Source organism: Cantharellus anzutake, assembly GCF_015039405.1.
Source record: "Cantharellus anzutake strain C23 chromosome Unknown EI90scaffold_540, whole genome shotgun sequence".
Taxonomy (NCBI): Eukaryota; Fungi; Basidiomycota; class Agaricomycetes; order Cantharellales; family Hydnaceae; genus Cantharellus; species Cantharellus anzutake.
The window spans coordinates 1-24,896 of record NW_024067490.1 but is presented as its reverse complement, the minus strand read 5'-3'; the positions used below and the strand labels follow the sequence as shown (position 1 = coordinate 24,896).

The window sequence follows — 24,896 nt, the reverse complement described above, 5'->3', positions numbered from 1 at the left end:
AAACAAGACCATTATTCGCCATATATCCCTCCCCCACAGAGCGAACAGAAATCTGTCGCATTGGGATAAGCACATACAACCCCATTTTGGTCGTACCAAATCATGGTTGGGATCTTGCTCGCAGTTTTATGCGCTCCTGACCAGGCCATTCCGAAACACGAGTAACAAATCTCGATCCTCTATCCGAGAGAAGATAAATGAGTCGAACAATAGGACGAAAAGAGCAGAAACGGATAGGCGCGTAATCTCTTGGCAGGGCAACGAGGAGGAAATTTTACGAAACAAACTTCGAGGAACAACGGAGACGGAGTCGCTCTCATTCGAGGCCAAAAGGGAACGCTTACCTGCGAATAAGTATGCGTAAGAAACCCACTGTGCGTCGATCCAACGTCCACCCGATGATGATCTTGCTCTTGCCTTCCCACAAGTCATTCGACCAAGCCTCATGGTTTAAGTAGATTGGCCAGTGGTATTTCAGCTCTCCCTGCTATACCTGTCTTCTTTCTATCCTCGAGATTTTATTCTGCACTCCTGCAGGGGTTAACTGAAGTGCATTCAGGCCTAGCACGGGATGCGAAGAGCTGTGACACCATTCCCAATGGATAAATAAAATTAGCTTACATAAAAATTGAATGTCAACCTGGATACGGAACTACGTTACGAGCGCTTCCTCGTGCCGTCGGAGCCCTCACCCTTGATCGCACCGAACCACTACACATCTATTTGAACTAGTCATAGTTGGGGATCGCATTATGTACACAAATACTGTACAAAAAAAAATTGCGCACAAGATCGTGGCAGATAAGAGCTTCAACATTATAAACGACACAGCACTCCAGAGCAAATAACAAATGATAAAGAGAACCCGAGCCAAAGTGACCTGAGCTAAAAGACCGCTTGATTAGAATGTTGAGATTTGAGTGCGTTTCCGAGGAAAGTTATCCACTACTGGGAATTGGTGATGGAGCAGAATCAAAAGGGTGTTTCTTCTAGTGGAAATGCATTGAGCCAAGGAATCACCGGCGATACAGAGAGAGCGACTTACACTGAGAAATGGTGAAAGGAACGATACGAGGCTGCTTAGTTGGGCCAGGTCCCTTCCTCCTGGAACGATCGTACAATATCCCAACCTGCTCGGCGCCAAATTTCGGGTACTTAAACTTGTATCCAATGATCCTCTTCAGCTTTTCGTTTGAATACGCTACGCTGTACTTGTACAGATAGTGCGTGTCAACGAAAGGGGTGAGCGGTGTTAAGGGCACTGGAGGTGACGAATTGAGGATTAGTTCCCCCATGATTCCATGTGTTCATCATTTGTCTCGTTCGCAATGTCCTGCAGGTCCTTTTTCTGCAGAACATAACAAGTCATCATCCTGGTGCCATAACCTATTCGCCAGCTTCATCTCCAACTTACGATGGACATTGATGCATTAGTTAGCATCCCATAGAAACTGAAGTCTAATTCTAAAACTTCACTGATGGCTTCTCCGATGTCCTTTAGTGTCGTATCACCGTCGTCGACCTGCGGAGATACGATGGTCAACGGTACAACAACTGCCCATTCGACAGCAGCTTACCAAGTTGAACAGCGGCGCTTTAGGCTCGATCTTCGTATCCAGAAACGCAGCTGCCTTTTCCTCGACGTCCTTAGCCTTCGCAGGGAAGTGCTGTATCGTTTCTCCGGCGATCTCGTCGGCTTGAGCCCTACCCGTCGCGAGCATCCATTTCCCGACCTCCCACACTGCACCGGCGACGTCCCATGCATGAACTGTATTGTATCGAAGGCCAGGTGTCCATCTATAACGAGATAATGGTTGGCCAGAGCCGATCCGTAATTGCGAAATCCGGGCTTACAGGTACTTCATCTCCCATTGCCTGTACTGATACACTCGGCCGACAATGATACGGGAGTGAACTGTTACAACGGTATCAGAGGTTGCTTGGTGTACGCCTGTATTGAAGCAATCATGCGCACATACCTGTACCAAACGTCTGTTGAGGTCCGTAGGCGGCACCAACTCTCACTATGACAAGATTAAGTCTGGATCAAGTTAGGTTAATAACCCCGGAGGGAAAACATGGGAACGAGTACCTACCCTTGGATAGCAGCCAGCGCTCTGAGGGCTTCATGCCACCAGTATCCCCTAACACTTGCGGGCTTAACGCCTTCATGTTCCTTTGTCAATCCTTTCGCCCTATCTTTCTCCTTTGAGGGTTTATCTGAAGTGGAAGTGTGGTAGAAAGGATGCGTAATCCTGACATAGGCCCCAACTTTCCGCTTCGCCGCTTCCTGACCCAGAAGCTGCGCCACTTTGGCAGTCTGCTGGAGGTGATGGTCATCTGAGCGCTCATACCGAATCTCTCCTGTGAAGTCGAAAACAATGTCCCACGAAAGTTCCGATGCACCAGAGGATGGTGGCTCGAATACAGACGAGACAATGTTAGGTATCGCCAAATTTGCTTGACGATATTCGATTATTGGATTGTCAAACACAGCTCGAACGCGCGACCCTAGATAGCTGACAGATGCAAGGAGGTTGGAGGCATAGGCGATAAAGACATAGAAATCAAGTGAGTATGCGCATGATTTGGCGGGCACTTCCAACGGCTTTGAAACAAGTAACATACGTCGTAGGGGGGTTAACGAAATATTTGTCTGCTACGCGGATATACTTCGGTCGCCACGAAATCGCAGTTGAAGAACATCAGGTGGAGAGTGGAGGGCGACAGGAGATGGACAGCGTACAATACGTCAACAATGACACGGGGAATATAGCATTCATAGTAGAACACATACCGAGACGAGGAGATCGGGTTTCCCCTCGGGGGCAACGAGGTATCGAAGTAACTGGCCTGAACAAACATTTAGGCCTCCTGGAGAAACAAGACAAGTCGGAATGTATGAGACGACAAAGAAGAAAGGTCAAAGCTCATCGATGAGCTTTCTGGCGACAAAATAAGAGAATTGGAATATTCGCACCAAGCACGAGAACGCGCGGCTTTTGTGACATCGGCAGAAAACGAGTGCTTGGAAATGACGGGTTGGTACGACAATGGTTGGGAAGGCCAGGCGATGGGGCACCGTGAAGCAGGAAACGCTGAGCTTTTTATGAGCCCCGTCACTCGGACAACAGCGAAGGCTCAATACAAATACAAATTATATTGCGGGAAATTCAAAGGAATGTGTTAAATATTACTGACACGGAAGAAGCTGGCAAACGTGTTCAATCTGCGCTGTCACCGCGCACACATCTCGGTACAACTTGGGACTTTTGGACAATTTCATGTGAGCCCTAAGCGTGAGAAACTTGACCTTCCGCCGTTGAACAAATAGCGCATCCGTGAACTGAGATGGTCAACAAAATTGAGAAACGTCCGCACTGTCAACTGGCGTCGTCGACGAAAGCCAAACCCTAAGGGTGCAGATATCAAATTGTGTGAGATGGAATTCCCATGTGCTGTTCACAGGTTGGATGCATCCAATATGTCCAACAATAAAAGAGCTCTTCAACTCTGTTGAAGCACGCATATATAATCACGAGACGTTCAACAAATAATGATGATGAATGTCCGAGGAGATAACGACGAGTCAGGGCAGGCAATTTCGTGAAGATTATCTCTGTCGTCTTTCTGATTCTCAGGGATTATTCGTGGCTGATTCCGCCACACACGATATTATCGACCGCGGGGCCCGGAATATCCAATCCTGATTCTAGCACAACGAATTTTCGGTAATGCTTTTCCAAATGTATCAACCTGCTGTGTTTGGCACACGGCAGATCACAAGCGGATCAGCAAGCACACTCACGAAATGGAACAGGGGGGCAGTTGCCATGAACCCTGGGAATACATCGGCCCGCGATTGCGCTAGCGACCCCGTCCGTGGTTCACTTGACTTGCGCGAGAGAATCTGGTTCTTCAGAATGACTGAACAGAAAGCGAGATGTTCATAACCCCATCTTCTCGGACTTCCGAGAGGACCTCCTGCTTCAATTGGCCTCCATAAGCTCCATGCGCGGTAAGGTCAAAAACCGGATAACAAGCATTTGGGGTAGGGCCCGTTCAAGTTAAAAGACCACCCAAATAGTTTTTAGAGGTGTCCATCATAGGCAGGAGTCTAATCAAATCTTCTTTCAGTTCGCTTCGTTTAGTTGAGCCCAAAGGTCAGGGGGATCATAGAAAACACTTAATCCCAAAAAGGTGTTGATCGGAACTTCCCAGCGTTGTCGAAGGAGACCGAGGCAGCAGAGTTGGGCACGCGTAACCGATCAACAACGCTTGACCCGAAAGTTCTCGCTGCCAAGTGACACTGCACAGAGACAACCAAGGGAGTTGAAAGATTCCGGAAGGGTGATTAAGTATCTGTTGTACCTGCCTATTGCCAAGGCCCCAATAAATACCCAGGCAAAGGTCCCTACAAGTAAGAGGGTGCACTTTATCAAATCAACATGGGATCTGCAGAACGATAAGATATCGGTGGGCGCTGTTTCTCAAGGCACCATAGCTACATTATTTCACAAAAGGATCAGAGCACGTCCATTCCAAGAGAAGCTGATTACCTGCATGCAGAGCACAGTGGTCTCCTTTCGACCATGTTAATCCGCGCCAGAATCCGAACAGAATTTGTCAGACGAGGCTGCGACACGGTCGCACCGGATGGGTTTACTGTGCAACAGAACTAGTAGGGGGCGCGCGCTGTGAGGTTTGAGGGACGGATGCCATCCACACGGTGCCGAACTTGATAACAGATATTGCTCCAGAAAAGATCGGTGACCGGGAGAGGAAATTGCACCCCGACCTTATTCGGGTATGACGCTTCTAGGGAACAATGAAAATCCTAAGCCACTCCTGGTGGTTCTTAGCTCTGTAGCTACACCCTGAATCAGCCTCGTGGGAACAGTACTGGTGCAAAGTGCTCCCAAGGTCACGCGTGGGCATTTCTCGCTCGTCCCATTCGATTTGCTTTCCCAAAGGTCAGCCCACTGAGAAGCGAAAAAGTTGCTTGTATCGTGGGGTTTTGTAGGCCTGCGTCATTAAGAACTCACCATGTCGGTTACCCGAATCGGCTTCATTGGCTTAGGCCAAATGGGCCTGGAGATGGCTCAGAATCTTGTGAGTGGAAGAACTTGATATTATGATGACTTATTGATTTTGCTGCCATTTGATAACATCAATAGTTCTTGAAAATATCAAAATCATCAGTCTCAGGAAACGCTTTTGTCGTCTGCGACCCTAGTCCGAAAAGCGTAGAAAGAATTTCTGCGTTTTGTAAGGAGAATATACCTGGGCATCGCCTAGATGTAGAGCCTAACCCTCTTGAGTGCGTATGGTAAGTTCACAATGAGGGCATCATGTCTGATGACGGGCGTCTGCATCAGAGTTACGAAAAAAGCAGATGCCATCTTTACAATGCTACCTTCAACACCACAAGTCAAAGCCGTTTACCTTGGGGAGTCTGGCGTACTTCAGGCACTCAACTCGCTCCGTTCTTCTCACGCCTCCCGATCTCCTCGTCTTTTTGTCGACTCCACTACGTTAGATGTCCAGTTTGCAAGAGAGACAGCGAAGCAGATTACAGATGCTGGTGCTCAAATGGTTGATGCGCCGGTCTCAGGAGGGGTTGTTGGCGCTCGTGCTGGGACATTAACGTTCATGGTTGGCGGCCCGAAAGTGGCATTTGAACGATCGCGTCCGTTTTTAGACATGATGAGTTCTAGGGCAATCCACTGCGGACAGTCAGGGACTGGTCTCATCGCAAAGCTGTGTAATAATCATATCCTGGTTGGCTTATTATTTGTTTTTTTTGTTGCTAGATCCAACCTCTGATCCGATAATTATCTCATCATTCGGGTAACGCAGGGAATCAATCAGGCGGCAATAGCTGAGGGAATGTTATTGGGTCTCTCATTAGGGTTAGAGCCAAGTCTTTTGGCTTCTATCATCAACAGCTCCACAGGTCGGCTTCGCAACCTAGCCTTAAGCTAGCCTCTCATTTGTCTCGGCTAGCACGTTCTTGGTCATCTGAAGTCAATAATCCCGTTCAGGGCGCATTGAAGGACAAGTCTCCACCTTGCGAACGGGGCTATTTGGATGGTTTCGCTAGCAAGCTAATGCTCAAGGTGTGATATATTTAGACCTCTCGAAGAAGCGACGCCATAATGCCTTGCACTTGCATCGTAGGATATGCTGCTGGCATCCGATGCAGCAAAACCGGTCAATGTTCCTCTGCCTGTTGGCGAGCGCGCTCTCAAGCTGTACGAAGAGATGATTCACGCCGACGACCACGGAACCACATGGTCTCACAATGGTGCTCTACTTCCCCGAAAGGACAGCGATTTTTCCATCGTGTATGACTACTTGATGCAACTTCAAGTCCCGTTACGACATCCATAATGAACCCTCCCTGATACACCTGACGGAATGATTGAGCTTCCACTATGACGAGGTCTCTTGTACAGCACTTGAATAAATGCGCCAATTTCTTATTCGACACTTGCACGTTGATATCTATTTGGTGCCAAGCACGAGCGATTCCAACTCAGAGCTACCGATATGGGAGTATTGCTTAAGACGAACCCCGTTTTTTGGGGGGAGGACCATACTGTGTCCTGAAGAGATTGGGGCATCATTTACCGTAACCATAGCATGACAACCGCTCCACCTTACTATTTTTCTTCACGGAAGCTTCAGACGTTTCCCTTCCCCGTGATATCATTGGTGTCGCACACCCGATCAAACCCGTCTTGGAAGGCCGAGACTGCTTCAGACGTTGGTACTATGGTAGTACCTTGAAGACGCGGATTGAACCAGGTGCAGAATATGACTGATGGATCGACAATGGTGCCGTTAACAGAATTATGCTGTGGATTGATTGAACAAACGTTCAAGACCAAACACCTGCCCATCTCCCACCGTCCGGCGACATGCCCATGCCTAGCAACATTCGCGTATCCGAGACAAGCCAACCAGAGTCGTCCATCACCCAGTCAGCCTCGGCTCATCAACCTGTCGCACCGTTTAGTGCAAACAGAGACCCTGATGTCTCAAGGTATGTTAGATTACTGTAAATCTATCGCCTGGCTTCAAGCGCCATAATTCCTTATGTGCGTATTGTTTGACGTTCATTCGACGCCCAGCTCGTAAGGCAGGCAGGTTACCCGCCTCTATTGGAATCGTCCGCCTTCCTTCCTCCTTTGTCTATTTTTAGCTTTACTCATGGGCCTGAATTCCATCAGGAACAGCCCTCTATGGTCCAAAGAAGTGGAGTTCTGGTGTAGTCCTTCTAGTTGTGAAAGACGCCAATCGACTCAAATGGGAGCTACATGGCGACCCCCGTGGCCCTAGAATAGGGGCGTTTCCGCGCTTTCCTCACTCCTGGCACTAACAGAGCGCTCGTGCTCTAGAGCTGCCCTACCCTTTGCACTGCCTTGGTGATCAGTATCAGAGCAAGATGTCCTGCCCTTCTCCCGATCCTGAAACGGACCTGAATCCAATAGTATTTGGAAATTGGGCATCTGCATGGCTCGTTCCACTTGGTGTTACGTCAGTGGCCACTGGGGGTGGAGCTGAGTCACTTAATGCCATGTCACGGTTCAAGGGCCAAAGTGAGCATCATGGACTCTCCGGCCTGTTACTCGCGAGGGTTGTTTCCCCACTTTCAAGCAAGCCATCCCGTCTTGCCGCTTGGGTTGCGGTCTGCTACAACAAAGAAACGGTAGTCGAAGATGTGAATGCAGTGCTACGGAAGGTCAGCGACAGGTTGCGCTGTTTCAGATCAGTCGGTATGCCCATACGGGATTCCGAACGTGTCTGCACCTTCGATGGACTGCCAAATCAATGGCAGATTTCCAACACGACTGCGGGGATTTCTTGGGTTACTGTGAAAAAGCTAGTGGTTGGAAAGGTAGGCGCATCTACCACCTCTCTTGGATGCTAAGCCCCACGATACAATTGTGCATTACAGCCTATCCGCATCGAATCTACTGGTATACGCACTGTTGGTGAAATGAAAGATGCGATTAAACTCGAGTGGGGGATCCCAGCTGACCAACAATTTCGTCTCGTACTTACAGGGAAACACCTGCAAGAGGGAAGGCTCCTGTCGGATTACAACGTCCAATTGGAGAGTACCCTGGTGCTGATCCTGCGATTACGCGGAGGAGGAATGTTCCCCTTTGTTTCTATCGAAAATGGGAGTTCAATTCTTGATTATGATCGATCAGTGAGTATATTTCACTATCCGGAAGCTGCTAATGCATAAGGATGAAGGCACCTATATGGCGGATTGTTCAGCCTGGACTCAACCTGCAGGGAACATGCAATACTACTCGATGCCCAGCGTACAACAAGTAAGCTTTTGACATACTCTTGTGATAAGAGGTTGACAATGGCTTGTATAGGGTTACCTATGTTCCAATGGGTATTGGCATTTTCAAACTCCATACTCTTGACCAGAGCGACACACACGGACGTCTCCTGAGCCGTTGCCCTGTATGCCTTTCTGACTCGGAAATGGCTGGGATGGGCTTCATGGAATGTATGTGGAGTGCCTGGGGTGGTAAAGTGGGTGTGGACCCCTTGCTTTCTTGGCAGCATCTTCTCCATTATAACTTGTCAAATATCCACATGGAATTCTGGATGTCAGATTTCGCCGACAGGATCGATCGACTTTTTTAAGAAGCAGGATCAACTAGTCAAGCCGGAGGACAAGTCCCCGGTATTCTGCATTACTCTCTGCTCATTATCGCTTCCATACCAACTGTTCATATTCAGTTCTTCTCGCCAGGGAAGAAACCTACAACACTTTTTTCATCAAGACAGAGGTCCTGTATGAACCTATCTGCATTTTCTGTGATCGCGGTGTCACGGCCAACGAACAGAATGCCTTATCCTGCGGACATGGTCCAGCCTGTCCAGGTTGTTTTTCGCGACGCAAAATTCAGTCTAATGAGGACTGTCCCCACTGTCACCCGCCACCTGCCTACACACTGCTCTATGTAGAGGCGGATCGAAGACTCTCCAACCGAGGGCTTCGCCGTGTACACAGTGATCTCGCTGTGCATCGCTTCTCAGACGGGATCTTAGTTACGGGACAGAACAGGCCGATGCCGCCCCCAAATGTATCCGACCCTTCCCGTATAATTCTAGTTGGTAATCCATGAGGAATTGTGAGGCACTTCTGCAAATCTTGTCTATTGCATGACGTGGGCTGGCCTGAGTTAACTTTTACACAACTATGGGATGAGATCACCGAAATCGAGCACAGACACATGTTGATGGTTCAGTTCCGGACTGAAACTCCCAAATAAGTGCATGGGAAACGTCACACAGCAGTCTAGTTGTCATACATTATAGCATTAGCTAGATATCCCCGGTTTTCCAATTGTTCCCATGACGTTAGGGAACTCCCGTTTGGCTCTCACAACCCTCAACGATACAATCGCCTAATTTGAACACCACAAAAGACAAGAACGGCGGAAAAGATGAAGAACACGTTTCCTTGTCCGCTCTCCGCGTCTGTGTCTCCTGATGAGCTCCGACCTGCTAGCCAGTCCTTGAGGGGAAGGAACGCCACTCCAATGAGGAAGTTTGCAATCCCTACATTAAGCGATCAGTCATGAGTAGCATGAGGGAAAGGATCTCGCAGAAAGGACATACAGTTCAGGGATAGACCGAATGAAGCCAGAGCGGAGGAAGCCTGGTGAGGTCCTCAGTACACAACGTTAGCATTCAAGCGAAAAGACCCACGTAATATGGCACAAGTTCAGCCGGTAACATGAACGGGACAGGACCCAGCCCGAATGCAAATCCCCTGATGTAAAAGCACGCCGTGAGAAGTGCATTCACTCATGAAGGAAAGTTTTTACGAACCCGACGAAGATGCAAATTGCAACACTGCTTAACGATATGAGATTTGCGTTAAGTCCGTAGCCAAGGGCCATGATTGAAAGTACTGATCCCCAGGTCGAGATCAGCAAGAGGTCCCGCGGTGAATAAAACTGAGTTTGGTGGCAAACGTTAATTGAAAAGGGGGGGATTGATCAAAAACGTCGAATGGATGGCAAATGAATGAAGCTGAGCGTACTCCGATTACAATGACGGGTATGACAGTGCAGAGGACGTTCATGATGGAAATCAGTAATGAGATGATAGCGGCATCCGTTGGTAAGGCTTTTCCAAGAATGCTGGTACTATAATATATGACTTCAACATTCATTCATGTTAGACCTGAACGGGAGACATGAGAAAGGTAACCGCCAACGTACCAGCATTGATACCGCTCCCTTGCTGGGCGATCATTGAGAGTGCAACAATCGCAACAGGTCGACGAAGTTCTTTCCTCTTAAGTAACTCGAGCACAGTTATTGGCTCAGTGGGGCCAATGGTGCTGGAAGTTTCACGGGGATCGTGCCTGGGAACACCCCCACCATCAGCCTCATCTTCACTTAGCAATCCTTGTTGCTCCGCATCATCGCGAAGGATCCTTGCAGAGTCGTCGCGGGTGCGACTGCTATTCCTCGACCAATGCGGAGTCGAGGATGAGGAGGCTGGGGGTGTGGGAGATGGGCCTGGCTCGACATAATTTGGTCCCCAAAGTTTGCGCGATACTTCCACTGCTTGTATGTCTCGTCCTTTTGCAGCTAACCATGCTGGAGTGTCGGAAATGAAGACAACAGCAAAACATTGAACTATCGCGAGGATTGCAGACACTATTAGTACGAGACGCCAATGCCATAGTGACATCTTGGCTAGTGGCAACCCGATGGATTGGGTCCCAAGGATTCCAAAGGTGATGAAAAGCTGATTGAGGACGCCTGAAAGATACACTTCAGGACATTCAGGGTATGCTTTCGTGTTAGGACTGACCGACGCGATTCCTGATCCTTGGAGGGGCTGTTTCAGCTAGATATATGGGTAGCGCACAAAGACCAATGCCCGCGCCAAATCCAATGATCAATCTTTGGCACCAAATCCGATTGAGCTCGGTGCTCGCGTCCAGAGGTTTTTGAATTACCTTGCAATAATAAATCCCGTAGCACCTCCAGAGATGGCGAAGATTGTGCTGCCAATAGCAATGATGAACGCATTAACGAGCAGTGCCCCCTCCGGCCCAGGCAATCCATTATCAGGTTTGCCGACAAACTGCCCAACAGTCCCCCTAATGTAAAGAAGGCCGTTATGACACCAAATAAGGCATCGGATATTGGGACGCAAGATGGGATCGAAGATGGTACTGAAATGGACTCAGGCGGGTGACATGTTAGGGTAGATTGGATTTGGTTCAGGGCAGAAGTGTGGTAGCCATACTGAGTGGTAATCGACATTAGTGGTGGACATGGACGAGCTGTATACGGGGACCTACTTGGAACGGAGAGAGAAGTGCCCACAATGTGGCAGCGCAATAATAGAAGGTTATTCGTTCCATCTCCAAGTGGAGCGGTCTCAGCCAGTTTAAGGGTCCCTTTCCCACATGACTCACGAATCTCAATTAAATTTTGTATATGAGCAAACGACTAGCATCCTTTAGTGGCCCATCTTCCCCCTCCCCAAACCCGGTGAGACCTCAACCCAATGCCACCCCTACTAGTCCGTCTTCAAGTTCTCGCGGGAATCGGCAACAATCCTCTTCCAATCCTCCCCAATCTCCTCGTCATGGAACGCCGCAGAAGCCTCAGAATCAATCCGATAACAATGTCCCAAATGAAACGACATATCATCGCAAACTGCGAAGCATTCTACTCGAAATCAAAGCTACTACCATAACTTGGGATGAGATTGTTCTGTACGATGGGCTGAATGCTGCGAAAGGTCTTGTTGATGCTAGGACCGAGCTCTCGTGTGTGTCCATGTCTTCCACTGCTTGCGAAGATGAGAAATAACTCCATGTAGCAATGCTCTGGCCGTGTATCCTCCAGAGACTTCCCCTAAGGTGGCCATCGCCACCCCCAGGCTGCTCATCATGGAGGAGAAGCTAAGGGAACTAGGTGAAGTTATCTTGAAACTTGTACGCCACTCCCTCTCATATAGACTTCCCTAACTACTTCCCCTAGGAGAAATGTTTTACTAAGCTATCAAACCTCTGCGAGAATGTTGAAGAGCTGGCGGTAGAAGCTTCGCGCCTAAAAGGCATGAATTCGATCCACGAACCATTGTGGTTTACATGGTCTCTCAACAAATTCGGTCTGTGGTATTTCTTGGATCTTCACCAGATCCGATTTCCTCAATTCACATTTTTAGCTGTTTCGATACCATTACTCCTCATCCCCCACCACCGCTCTCTTCACAAGCACAAGGAACTCTTGGAAACTCTCCGACCACACTCGACGCCATTTGACAAGGCTCGTACGTGTATTCATCTGTGGGCCGCACAGGAAGAGCTCAATGATGGAGGATGGATGGACGAGTGGGAGGATATATGCAGGGCTGAAGTGAGATGGTGGCCAGATGGAATGTTGCCCGTGCGGTCGCGAATCGAACCGTGATCTGATTGCAGTAGCTGAAGCACCCTTGGCTAGGTAAATGACTTGTGATCCTACAGGCTATGAACCCCAAAATATCAGTACACGATTGCCGATGCTCAGGCCCCAAACGCATTGGCGGAGTCACCCAGAGTCCGTAGCGAATTATTCGGACGGTTTACGCTTGATCTCGTCATTCCACAGCATTGGCATCTGTAAGGCTGTCAATGTTTACATGAGCTCTCACGATTGCATAAACAGATCTTTCGTGGTTTGGCATTCTTCAGGTTGTATACACTGCGATGGAGGCTTTGGTTTATATGCATGCGTGAGGGTGGCTCAAGTGTTAGGCGACTCTTGTAAAACGTACAAATTTTTAAATGGTTGAGCGGATATTGGAATTAAGGATAACATCTCTCCTTCAGATCTCTCCGGTAATTCAGGAGGGCTAACGCTGGGGGGCGCTTTCTCAGATCTGGGTTCCCTTCTTCCAGTTCTCCATCGACATCATTTCTCTTATCCAAATCGCACCCGCTGTGCCACCGCCTCCACAACGGCGAAGCCAAAATTTAAGCTCATAGATGCCTGGTTGTCAAGAGCTATGCCGCCAGCCCCTGCCCGCACACGTTGAAGCAGGGAACAGCGAATTGGGGTTGACCCCCTTGTTATACTGAGCCATGTTGAGTAACATGCATTCCATGCACCATTTTTACAAGCTCAAGCAATGCTTAACTCTGGGTCCGTAATCCGAGTCGCTTATCGATTGTCGAAACACTGTCGCACTGTCCATGACCTCAATTGTAGTGGCCGATACCATAGCGAATACGGACGGTCTTTCAATAGGTCCCTCCAATGTGAATAATTTCACTGATGAAACGTGCACACTGGAAGACAGCGAACCCATATATGACTAGCATGGCACAATAACGCGCTTCGTGGCTGTGAATTGATTTCCCCTTGATTTTCCTCTTGATTCTCAATAACTTATATACATGTGTATTTACTAACATTATTCTCAGGTGCAAGTGATACTTCCAAGAGGGTGAGCGTAAGGTGTCAACCCTTGCATGAGAATGACAACTCCCATATGGGTCTTCTAACGGTGATGAGAAATGAAGTCGGAGTACATTTGATGGCGTTCTAGGCCACACATTAGATGTTCGAGCCTCGAGTTCTTGCTCAGAATCACTCTCATTAAAAAGAGACCCTTCTTCGTTTGAGAAGTCAACCGACAGGGAATAGTAACATCCGTCTCGTGCGCATGCTCAAGAAGGGGAAAATGTGATAACATTCACGTCGCGGGGATCCTCGATCGATCGGGAGGGAAGATCTGTCGTACCTAAGTAGGGTACGTGCCTACCGATACGGAACGTCCACGTCGTCCTACTAGAGGCATGCAGTTCCATCTATTCCGTGTGTGCAACATCTGTTCGAGTAAGGCCGTCTACTTTAGTAGAGGCTGGGATCCTGCCTAGCAAGGTTGGAAAAGCGTAGGGCTCAGTATTGCCTGTTCTCCGCCTCATCAGTGATGAAAGCGAAAATATGTGAGCTCTCTCGTCAACATCGCCAGAACAACAGTACCTTTCAATGGGAAGCCGAGAATTCTGATATGATGTGCTGAGGAATGAGGTGGTCACTCCTAGCAATTTTATCCCCAACCACACTAGATGATACCCACCTCTGTAAATCCCAATGGTTCCCGATTAGGGAATCCATGGTCGGCCAAAGTTGTGCGAGCAAATCGAAGGGAGGTGTCACAATTCCCTTTCTCGTGCCAGTCACAATATCGATCTACTCAGCGCAGCACGGACACAAGTATGGTGCACAAGATAATCGTAGACACTGATGTAAGTTTATGCGGAGACGGGATCGGTGAAGAATTGAAAGGTTTTGTGGCAGCCTGGAGTTGATGATGTCCTTGCGATACTTCTGTTATTGTCTTCACCGGAAGTCTCCATCGAAGTGATTAGCGTCTGCTTCGGTGCGTCAGGGGGATGTATTTTTGCGAATTGAGACGGACTCGAATGTCCTCATACTTTAGGCAACACTACGGTGGACAAGGCTTCCTTAAATATTCAAAAGCTATACCACGTCCTCGATCGTCACATTGCGCAGCATCCAGGAGAAAAGAACCGTTTCGCTGGCCTACAAACCACAACAAAAACGAAACTCGTCAAGGGTGCCAGTGGTCCACTTGAGGGCACTCTCGACCTTGCGGAATATTTTGTGAGTAAAGCTATCCTTGCTCCTCTTCGGCTAAATCATAATGTGACATATCAAGCATGGCCCGGATGGACTCTCTGACATCACGACCACTCACACAGAGTTTGATGCTCCTGTTGCAGTCCCCCAACATAGTCCTCTTTTGCTCTCGTCAGAACCCGCCCATGACGCGATTTTGTCCACCTTGGCGTCTGAGCCTCCATTGTCAGTCACACTCCTATCCCTGGGGCCTTGTAAGACGTGTTGCCCTTGGTTTGTCGGCCGCTGAGCTCATCAAGTTATTTGCGCAGTGACAAATGTCGCCCTTGCATTGAAAAAGGATCCACAAACATTTTCCCGAGTCAAGCGAGTCGTCACCATGGGAGGGACTTTCGAAACACCAGGCAACACATCACCTGCATCGGAGTTTAACTTCTTCGCCGATCCGTAAGTGGAATTCTCTCAGTACATTGTATTCGGTGGATTGATCATTAATTCTTCAGGTATGCCGTTGACATTGTCCTCAAATCTGCGACTCTCGGACATTTTGACTTTCTCCTCACCCCACTGGATATTACTTCGCAGCATACAATACCTTTCGGCGACCTCATCCGGCCCGATGCAGAGCAACGGACACCCAACATTCTTCGCTCTTTTATCGATCCCGTTTTATCGCGGACCAGGCGGGTCCTTACCGCATGGGGCTACACGGGAGATTTGTTTGGGATGCACGACCCTCTGGCCGCGTTTTTCGTGATTGACCATGCTGAAATCCGTGGTCTGGATCTCAAGGTGGGATGGGCTACGAAGAAACGAGAATTCATAATCGAACGAACGGGAGAGCTCACGAAAGGTATGTGTGTTGTTGATCGCCGAACGTGAGTGGATAAGGAGTATGTCATATGGGTAAAGACCGCTGATGACACAATGCAGAGGAACAGAAGAAGTAGGGACTGTACGGTCCAGAAAGGACGTTGATCTCGATGATCGTCCATCACCTGCTAAGGATGGTACTCTGAAAGGACCCAGACCGGACAGCCGGGTCCTCGATGTGTCCGTGGCCTGGAAGAGCCCAGGTCCTGATGTCTTCAAGAGGTACTTTCTTCACCGTGTCCTCGGACAATAGAATTCAGACACCGGGCTACGTCAAGCAAGCGCCACGATGCTTGGGCTCTAATGGAGAGATTAACACGCCAAGACTTGTTCCTAGTGTCTATGATGGTGATAAAATGAGGAGCAATACGATATAAGCCATTTGACAGATTTCCAAGTTAAATCTACAATTATACTGATACCATTGATGAACACATACGCTGCAAGGCTAGAATGTCAATAAGTGTGGCCAACAATGATTTTTTTTCATTCTAATCGCCACGTTGCTGGATAAAGCATGTAGGCTGCATCCCTTGACTTCCGCCTCCAGTCCCCTAATGCAAGACTGAAGGGAAGGGATGAGCGCCTATCCCGGGTGCCGATTATAACGAGCGAATAATGTATCTGAGCATTCTAGTCATTCTTGCACAAATTCTTGCCGCTAAGAAAGGAGATGACTGCTGACGAAAGGGATGGGACCCAGGTGCAAATAATTAGTGCAATGAGAGGCCACTCAATGCGACATCAGAGTAGGCGAGAAAGAAGGTATCATCTCCCAGAAAGCCCCACAAAGTCGAAAGTTGGCCATTCGACAGCATAACAATGAAAAAAAAATATTCGGCCAACTCCGCTTCAATACAATCGCATTGACCAGTTTGCTTGAAGCGATCTTGGCCTCTCAACCGCTACCGGATTTCCATTGCCTGTTCGTTCGTGGCGCTTATTTGGGAGCTTTTTTTTCTTGCACAATATAATTCATTGAGAAATTTATCGAGTGCTGACTGAAATGTCGAATTTGCCACCAAGGCCTCCAGCGTTCAGAGGAGGCGCATCCCGGACTAGCCAATCCCTTTCCCGCAGGACGGCACCTAACTCCTCGTACTCGTCTCGTGGGCGAGACAGAGGGGAAATCTACGCTTCCAATTCGTACCATGACCCATCGTCTTCACTTCCTCCACATTCTTCCAGACATTCTTCATCCTCTTCCAGGTATCCCGATCATACTTATGAGCGCGAGAGATATGACAGATACGATGGTCGCTACTATGATGGTCGGTATGAGGACAGGAGAGCTTGGGATGAAGCCTACGAGCGCCGAGACAGAACGCCGTATCAAGATGCTCTTGAGAGGGAAAACTATGGTAGACTCGAACGATATCCGGATCATTATCCTAGAAGAGATCCTCACGGTCTGTTTGTACCCCTTTTCGAGCTCACTCGATGGTGCTTAGGTCGCTCTATGTTTTGACAGGGTATCCACAAGACTCGTATTCTCGCACCTTCCGTCACCACCGAGACACATATACGAGCCAACACAGCATGTCTAGACGAGGAAATTATCCCTCGGGAAGGGATGCCGGACGTCCATCCCGCTCACATTACTCTCCTTCGCCCTCACGTTCACAGGATGGGAGTCATCGCCAGTCAACTACTTCACATGGCGGAGGGACGTACGAGTCGAGTGGCCCGAGGGCGGAACAACCCGTCTCTCCAGGGTCAAGACTAAATGAAGAAGCAAATCGTAGATCGTCTCCTAGCTCGGGGGAATGGAGCAATGCACGGAAGAGCGGAGAAGAACGGGGAAGGTCGGTGGGTGGGGCTATTGGGAACAGACTGGATGGTGTGTCTACTGGTGATCCTAGGATGCGTTCAAGATCAAGGTCGCCTTCACACAGATCATCTCCACCTGTGAAAATCAGGCGTCCTCCCAGAACTCACCCGCTCAATCCCACCCAGATATCCCCAAATAGCCCCACACCGACGGGTCCCAAGGATATTACCGCCATCGCACCTCCGATGTCCCCGCCTACAACAACGCTACCCGTTGAGACTGGGGAACCTGATTTCCCAATCCCTGAGCCAACCCCCAGTCTTGAGCCAACACCGCAGGCGCAGCAGCCACCTGTCCAAACCCCCGCTCTAGGTAGCACCTCCCCTGGTCCTGTACCAAGCCAGAACGCTGCGAATACAACGGCTGCTTCGGGCGTGCAGAAGATGACGGACTCTGACCCAGGCCCAAGTTCAAAAACACCGAGCAGTGTTGTTCCGAAGGCGCCTCCAACTGAGCCGAGAAACTTTAGGTCTCAGGAAGCACTTGCGACACGCTCACAAATTCCTTCCGCCCCGGCTACTATGAGGAGAGGCCCGCCCTATATTCCTAAGTTGCGCAAACGGCCTCTTGCTGAGGATTTGGAGGAAAATGTTCGTGATTAATCTGTCCCACCGTACTCGCATGCTCATTCTATGTCATTTTCTCGTAGATCGCAAAGCATGTTGCGTCCACTACGCAGGCGTGGAAGAAAATCAACGCGAACACTCCTAATTTTCTGAGATTGCAATATGAAGGTATGGTGGCAACCGCAGAGCTCCTTGCATTGGAGGACAGGAGGAAGATCGCGGAACGCCAAAGAATCAGCCTTGAAAAGGGTATCGTGAATATCGAAGCCTTTGATGAGCTTGTCAAAGATGGTCTTATCGAGGATTTAAGTGTTCATAGTTGAATGATCTACTGCACAATTTCGTGTCACTTTTTTCGGGGTCTGAGGTGCTCTTTTTGGTCTCAAGCTGACTTCAAGGCAAGGACGTCATGGATTGAAAAACGAGCTCGGTATTGGCATTCACACATAGTTGTTTATTTCGGCATGGGGGTACACTCAATTTCCGTGTGTTTTGGATCGAAAGGTAGGGCGCAGTAGAAGCCGAGGCTCTAACGTGCATCACAGTAATTCAACACCATCGCCGGGACGTTTGAGGGAATTTGACGGACCTGCATCGTTGAAAACAGGGCGCGAGATTGTAATGCAACCTATCATTGAAGTGGGTTTGTGAATAGTCATTGATGAAAGTGCACCATGCCTGCAACCGCACACCTTGATGCACCGTTTACTCCCATCTGGTTCTTGCCGACACAAGTCTGCTTCGACGGTGTCGCGTTTCGGACTGTCCAAGATGTACTTGGCAGATGGAGATTCCTGTTGGCTGTGTCAAACCCCATTGTTCCTGTACCCCCGCAAGTAAAGGATGTACGAACGGCGACAAATGACTTCACGGTCCCTTTAGGGTTTGGGTCCTTCTTAAACTCGGGAGTATCATTCCTAACAGAATCATTGTTTTCCTTCCGCAGTGAGAACATGAATGAGGTGGGGTATGCATAGCCACATCGGTCGACAGTCTGAACCTCCTCCGGCGATCTAAAAGAGTATAGGGTCCAATAAAACTCCCAAACCAATGGGTGCCTGGTAGCGCAATTGGTTAGCGCGTCTGACTGTTACCGTGCTGACATCAGGAGGCTGTGAGTTCGAGTCTCACCCGGGCAGTTGCATTTTTGTTATGCCCTTTTGAGCCGGGGGGTAACTGCAGTTCATTCAGCTCAAGAAGTCATTGCATACTCCAGAACTCAAGGGTTTTTGAGCTCTGCAGATCCAAATGCCAGGTTCAGCGTCCTTTACTAATCGTTCTCCGCTCCACACTTGTGTCAGGCTTCAATCCGTTTCTCACGCGCATGTCTGGAACATTCCTAATGTGTTTGCAATGCCTTTGAGGGAAGCACAGCTGAGCTGCCAATAAATGGCGAACTGGGAGTTGAACAGCTTGGCACGCCGGCAATATCCTCGCGGAAGACATTGGTCAGGGCTCGAGATCCTCAGCCTGGAAGGAAGCTCAGGATAGGCCTGGAGATGCCGCGTCTAGGTAGATCCTCGGCCTGTTCACCTCGCCGGACAATGGGAACAGCTGGGAATTACTGATGCATGCGCGCTTGATCAGACGGGTTCTCTTGTGGAACACACCCCTTAGCGGGGTGCCTTTCTATCCGTGTTGATGTCCGGTTTGATCTTCGTGTGGAAAAGGTTCAACTTCGCCGATCATCGCCGAACGAACCCACATATTCTACTTCGCCTACACCTTCTACTGGTCACCCGAGAGTACTTCCGCAGTCGTCTCACGTTTCCGGCTTATTCCATTCCTGGAACCCTAGCTTTGATGCTTGTGCTCATGGTGACCAGTTCCTACAGAGCAGCTCTTGTCATATTATTGGAGACACTGCTCTTGTAGCATGTCTTTAGGCGTTGTTGCTCTTCAGGTCCATCTGACTTCAATCGTCCAGCCATTGGTCAGTGTAACTCCTGATCCCTAATCTGAAATTGGACATGAGAGTCTCGGTTGGAACGATTCATTAGGATCATACTTCTGATCAAGCCACTGGGAACCCACCGCGAATAGCGAGCACATCAGAGCTCCGGCTACCCCTCCATCGGCACTGGCCCTGGGCAGAGTTTTGAATAACGACGGTCCCTCCGATATGAAATCGGTGCTTTGCCTTTATCCAACCATCTCAATGCATGATCTGTACAATAACTGGCTCTCACATGCATTGCAAAATGGCGTGGATGTGCATGTGGATGGGGCGATGAAATTTGACTTGGTATCACTGGCGGACACAATTAATCCTTGGAGCCCGCCCCTGACGGCTATACTTGGGAAGGGAGGGAGATGGACTCGGTATATCCTGCGCCAACTAGTGATTCGGCGATGATTTCTCGTGTCCCTTGTTCCGTGACTTACGCCTGAGGCATCTTACTTGTTCACTTCGATCCTGGACGCCGCTCAATATGACCATGATATTCGCGACCTCTTGTCTTACGAACAACTTGTATTATGACCCACCGGAGAAGTGGGCGTGAATGGTTCTTAACGTCTTACAGCTTGGTACACAAGAACCCTTGATGATACCTGGGCCGTGCCCGAATGCTTCTGGGAAGAATATCTAATTCTTTTTTTCATCGTATCACGTTGAAAAGCTCATCAGCAGAGCCGGAGAATGGAATAACGTATAACTGCGAGATATATAATGCTGTAGATCAGCATTATCAAGACTGTCGTTGAATACACTTAGAACAATTCCTAGCGAGCATCTTCTCAAGAAGCCCATCATCACTACCACAACGTAGTACCACAGATCATCCGTTGTATACCTGTTCTTCCAGTATTTGGGGGGAATGGCTTAGTGTATGAGAGTTCATTCGTGAACGCCTTTAAGTACTTTTGGTCTTCAATGTTTCACTGACTATCGTGTATCAGGAAAGCCTTTGAACCCACCTCTTCTCTCACCCCCACTCAGGCGCTGCAATGGATAAGCCAACCGTTCGCAAATGTCGGCGCAGAGGAGCCCGACTTTAGTGGCAAGAAGCATCGTGACAGCAGTGCAGTGTCAATGGCGCCCTCCTTGGAGGGCAGTGTCGATCTAGCCGCAGCTCGACGAGCTCGTGTCAAAATGATCTTGTTGTCCTTACGACGTCAACGTCGTCTGTAAGCTATCCGGACAGAAAATATGAGCCTTAATTTAACTAGTCCTTGTCAGACTTCCTCAACTTATCGTGAGCTGAATCTTCCACGTACCTCGTAATACCTTTCCGACTATCATCTTGCTCAAGGATAAAACGAACCTAGGTGGAGACCAAACGTGTTGTGTTTGTCCCGATTTTGATTCTGACGACTGCTCACTCGAACAGGAAATGTTGCAAAGCAGGGCTTTTGAAAGACCTCAAAATGTCCCCGTCTCAATTTTCCATCGTTTTGAGCATTTCTTTAGTGGGTCAGCTTCGGCAAGGCCAATGATTACAATCGCTGAATTCATACCACTAGTACCTATCTACTTGTGGAGATGTTCTCCAACTTCTTGTTTAAGAGGATTGGAGCCCGTATATTTATACCTACCCTTGTTGTCGCATGGGGCCTGGTCGAGACATTCCAAGGTTTAAAAATGAAACCCCGGGAATCAAGTCCTGATCATCTTGACTTCCACTTGTACAAGGTTTCGTCACATCCTACCATGGATTAATCGTTTCCCGTTTATTCCTAGGGCTGACCGAAGGTATGTCCCGTTTTCAAGTTCTTACTGCCCATGTTTACTTCCATTCCATTTCAGGGCCCCTGATTCCGGCACTCATCTTATATCTGTCGGAGTTTTACCCGCCACGAGTTGCAGAAAAGGATAGCCATGTTCTTAAGTGCTACGAGCCTTGGGGCGCATTTTCTGGACTTTTGGCTTACGCTATCGTTCATCTTGACGGTAAAGGAGGTAAACCCAGCTGGAGGTGCGTTCGTTGACATGTCGCTCAACCATGCTGAAATTTGCAACATAGCTGGATTTCTTCTTAGTTCGTCCTCAGGTATCAAGGGGACCTCTCCCTGAATTGAGCTATTTGTTACATACAGGAAGGTATCTTTACTCGTATTTGGTGTCGCCTCCTACTTTTGGCTACCGAGGATATTGAGTGCTACCTTGATGACGGAAGAAGAAAAATTCGCATACACTCGTACAATCCAAGAAGATACGGTTTTTACAGTGGATGATATATTCCAGCTCTCAAGCGTGTGGTCGACTCTCACAGCGCCTCATGTCCTATTCCTATCCACTGCGGGATTCATTATTGGTGTTGATGTGTGTTCCCTTGTTGCTACTGCGTTATCATAGGTGTTGTCCAGGTTACCTTTTCTTGGAATAGCGTACTTGTGAGATTATTGTCATACAGTAAACCACGCCAGAGATTAGGCTGATGATAAACTAGCCTCCCGCCGTAGTGGGGAGTCTAGGCTACTCCCCCGCTAAAACTCAGCTTTATGGAGTCCCTCCATTCGCCTGCGGGTTTATTTGTGCGTTATCGCTTGCATTGTTTCGGATTTTAAACTAGTGTCTAATTCAGTGAGCATGGTGGCCGCATATTTAGCGACAAATATCGTTGCAGGGGAAATTGCGATTGGCTCCAGCTTCATCACTCTGGCAGGTTTCATCATGATGTATCGTTTGTACACATTGCTGCCCAAGGTGAACGTGGCGTTGACTTGAAATTCATAGAGAGCACAAATGTCATGTGAGGTATGGCTCGTATTCGCCCAAGTGATTGGCTTGTCATCACCTTCCTTGTGCGGTTACGTGGTCCAAAGTAAGATCGTCGACGATTTTGGTTTTGAAGTTGATGAATTTCCTGCAGCAATTCTATCCTCACTACCGCCGTGCACAGCTCTCGCATTTGGTAATGTCACAACGTTCCTAATGCTTCTCGGATTGTGCTCACTGCATGGGGTTTCCAGCAACATCTGCAGCAGCTCTGGAGGATATTAGGACGTGGATGTACCACGATGCCCCTCGTTTCCACAAAACAACGAAGCTCAACATCAGCTGCACTGTTGGTGAGGACGTAACTGTTTCGCTTGATCTTATCCAGCAACTTGGCTAACAACGATTCTCTGATCACGTACGCAGCATTTATCGTAGATGTATGCCTGGCACTCGGCTATTTTCATTACAAGAACTTGCGGAAGGCCGAGGAGCGCAGATTACACGGTAACGGCGCAGACGACGATATTGAAGAAAAGCTGAGGCTGGGTGACAGACACCGAGACTTCATATATACTCTGTGACCTTGGCCTGGTTCAAGCAAGTTTGTTGCGATCTTGTACACGTGTATTTTTTTTGAAATTTCTTGTTTCTTGGTACGCTGTGGACCGTCCATTGAGTCCCGTCGGACCCATACTTCTTGCGCATGGGCATTTCCATGAAGGATTGCTTTTGGCATCCATGTTGATGAATGCAGTCGAGGATGGCTTACATCAAGCCACCTCGCGCGATTTTTTTTCTTTCCTCTTCTCCTCAGTTCACGTCTTTGGAACTGAGGTGAGGTTGCCTTTCATCACTTAGGATGTAGTAGCCTAATTAACATTGTACACATTTTTCCTAGCACTTAATTATACGCCGCTAGTTCGTAGCTTCAATATTTTTACGATTACAATCGACAAGTACAGATGCGAAGTGTAAGCGATAAGCTTACAGTACCGTATACTTATAACTTAGACTGTCTCCGCGCATTGACCATTTAAATATGATAATAAATGTATATTCATGAACTGGTCTTGGATCAATTTCTCTCATTTTCGAGACATTTTCCATGTCGAGCACTTGGCTGTTGTCCATTCCACTCTGGGGAGTTATTAAGTAAGCTGCATCACCGGGCAGAGTGGTGGTTCGGCCTCATTGGACTTGCCGAGTCCGTGTCTGGGTAGTTGGCCTGTTTGCTCTGCTGGCTACATCCAATTGTTCGAACGGGTTCCAGTTTGGTGGCAGTACGTGATCTGGTTGGCTTCCGTGGGATGCGCTTCGGATGCGTGTTGCCTTCTGGGTCTAGGTTGGGTTTCCCTGGTGCTGGAATTTCGCTCTGTCCTCTGACAGAGGCTGTGTTGCCGGCTCAGCTGTGGGCCTGCGGTGGGAGTGCGTTTCGGTAGGTCCTGATCTTCGCCGAGTTGGGTTTGCTGGTTGCCTGGGGCCCGCTTTACCACCTGGATCCGCCGTGGCCATTGTGGGAAGTGGTGCGATAGCTAGGGGTAGGGGTGGGAGGGATTTGGTTGATTTGGTAGTTCTCTAGGCACAGACGTTTTTCGGGTGGTGTCGGGCTAATGATTGAATGAACCCTAAACACGTGATAGCGCCAAAGTTTCTGAGTGGCCTGGAACCTTCGTTCGACCATCCACTACAATGGCATCCAAGAAGCAACGACGTTACACTGCGGAGACCCACACAACCGTTGTTGCTCCTGACACACCAGATGCCACTATGGTCATTGTACGCCCTCTCGGTAAACAGTTCGATCTTGATGTTCCATTAAAAAACAACGACTCACGTCTGTCCCTATCTTCTCCGTCTTGGAATCTGGTGCGCTAACGAATTGACATATAACATGGTGTAGGAATTAGCTTCTCCACGGCCACATATGAGGAGGTCGCTCCTCGCGTCGGACTTAAGCCTGTGGAAATGTTGAAAGATGTTGGATCCTTTGAAATCCAGCGCTCTCGTATTCCCAAAAATCTTTTCAAGTCGATTGTAATAGACATGGATATCATGTTAATGCAATATGGCCTCCCTGTTGAGCATGACACGGAAGAGGCGACATCAAGGTTCTACTCTCCGGTATGGATAAGTTGATTTTCCTATGTGCCCCAGAAGTTCACACAACCAACAGGTTTTCAACCTCCTTGTTAAGCAATTCGCTTTCACGCTGAGGAATGACCCAGAGACTATGATCCCTGGTACGCAGGGTCGCATCGCGCACTTCTACAGAGCTTTTGGTGCTGTTGTAATCCTGTTCATTG

General features: G+C 48.7%; 2 protein-coding genes and 1 non-coding gene across 3 annotated transcripts; all 3 read left to right on the top strand.

Moving 5' to 3' along the window:
- Positions 1-18,985: 18,985 nt before the first annotated feature.
- On the top strand, positions 18,986-19,069 carry EI90DRAFT_t389. The gene has a single exon. It is a non-coding gene; the product is annotated as a tRNA-Asn (tRNA).
- Positions 19,070-20,844: 1,775 nt separating this feature from the next.
- Positions 20,845-23,469, top strand: EI90DRAFT_3113366 (uncharacterized protein). Its single transcript, XM_039062655.1, has 12 exons — positions 20,845-20,894; positions 20,917-21,035; positions 21,263-21,341; positions 21,415-21,532; positions 21,643-21,847; positions 21,969-22,194; positions 22,322-22,406; positions 22,499-22,559; positions 22,611-22,689; positions 22,745-22,791; positions 22,922-22,951; positions 22,979-23,469. The coding sequence occupies exons 1-12, from the start codon at positions 20,880-20,882 to the stop codon at positions 23,172-23,174; spliced, it is 1,260 nt and encodes a 419-aa protein (XP_038907301.1). The 5' UTR covers positions 20,845-20,879; the 3' UTR covers positions 23,175-23,469.
- Positions 23,470-24,282: 813 nt separating this feature from the next.
- EI90DRAFT_3142808 (uncharacterized protein) lies at positions 24,283-24,729 on the top strand (the record flags this gene model as incomplete). The annotated part of the gene is made up of 2 exons (XM_039064990.1): positions 24,283-24,427; positions 24,494-24,729. 2 exons carry the CDS (start codon positions 24,283-24,285, stop codon positions 24,727-24,729), a joined length of 381 nt encoding a protein of 126 aa, XP_038907300.1.
- Positions 24,730-24,896: the final 167 nt, after the last annotated feature.

Excerpts from the sequence above, each read along its gene's own strand:
- EI90DRAFT_3113366 (XM_039062655.1), top strand. Across the intron at positions 22,560-22,610 it reads TTCATCATGATGTATCGTTT|AGCACAAATGTCATGTGAGG; the intron begins GTACACATTGCT and ends AAATTCATAGAG. Across the intron at positions 22,690-22,744 it reads CTTCCTTGTGCGGTTACGTG|CAATTCTATCCTCACTACCG; the intron begins GTCCAAAGTAAG and ends AATTTCCTGCAG.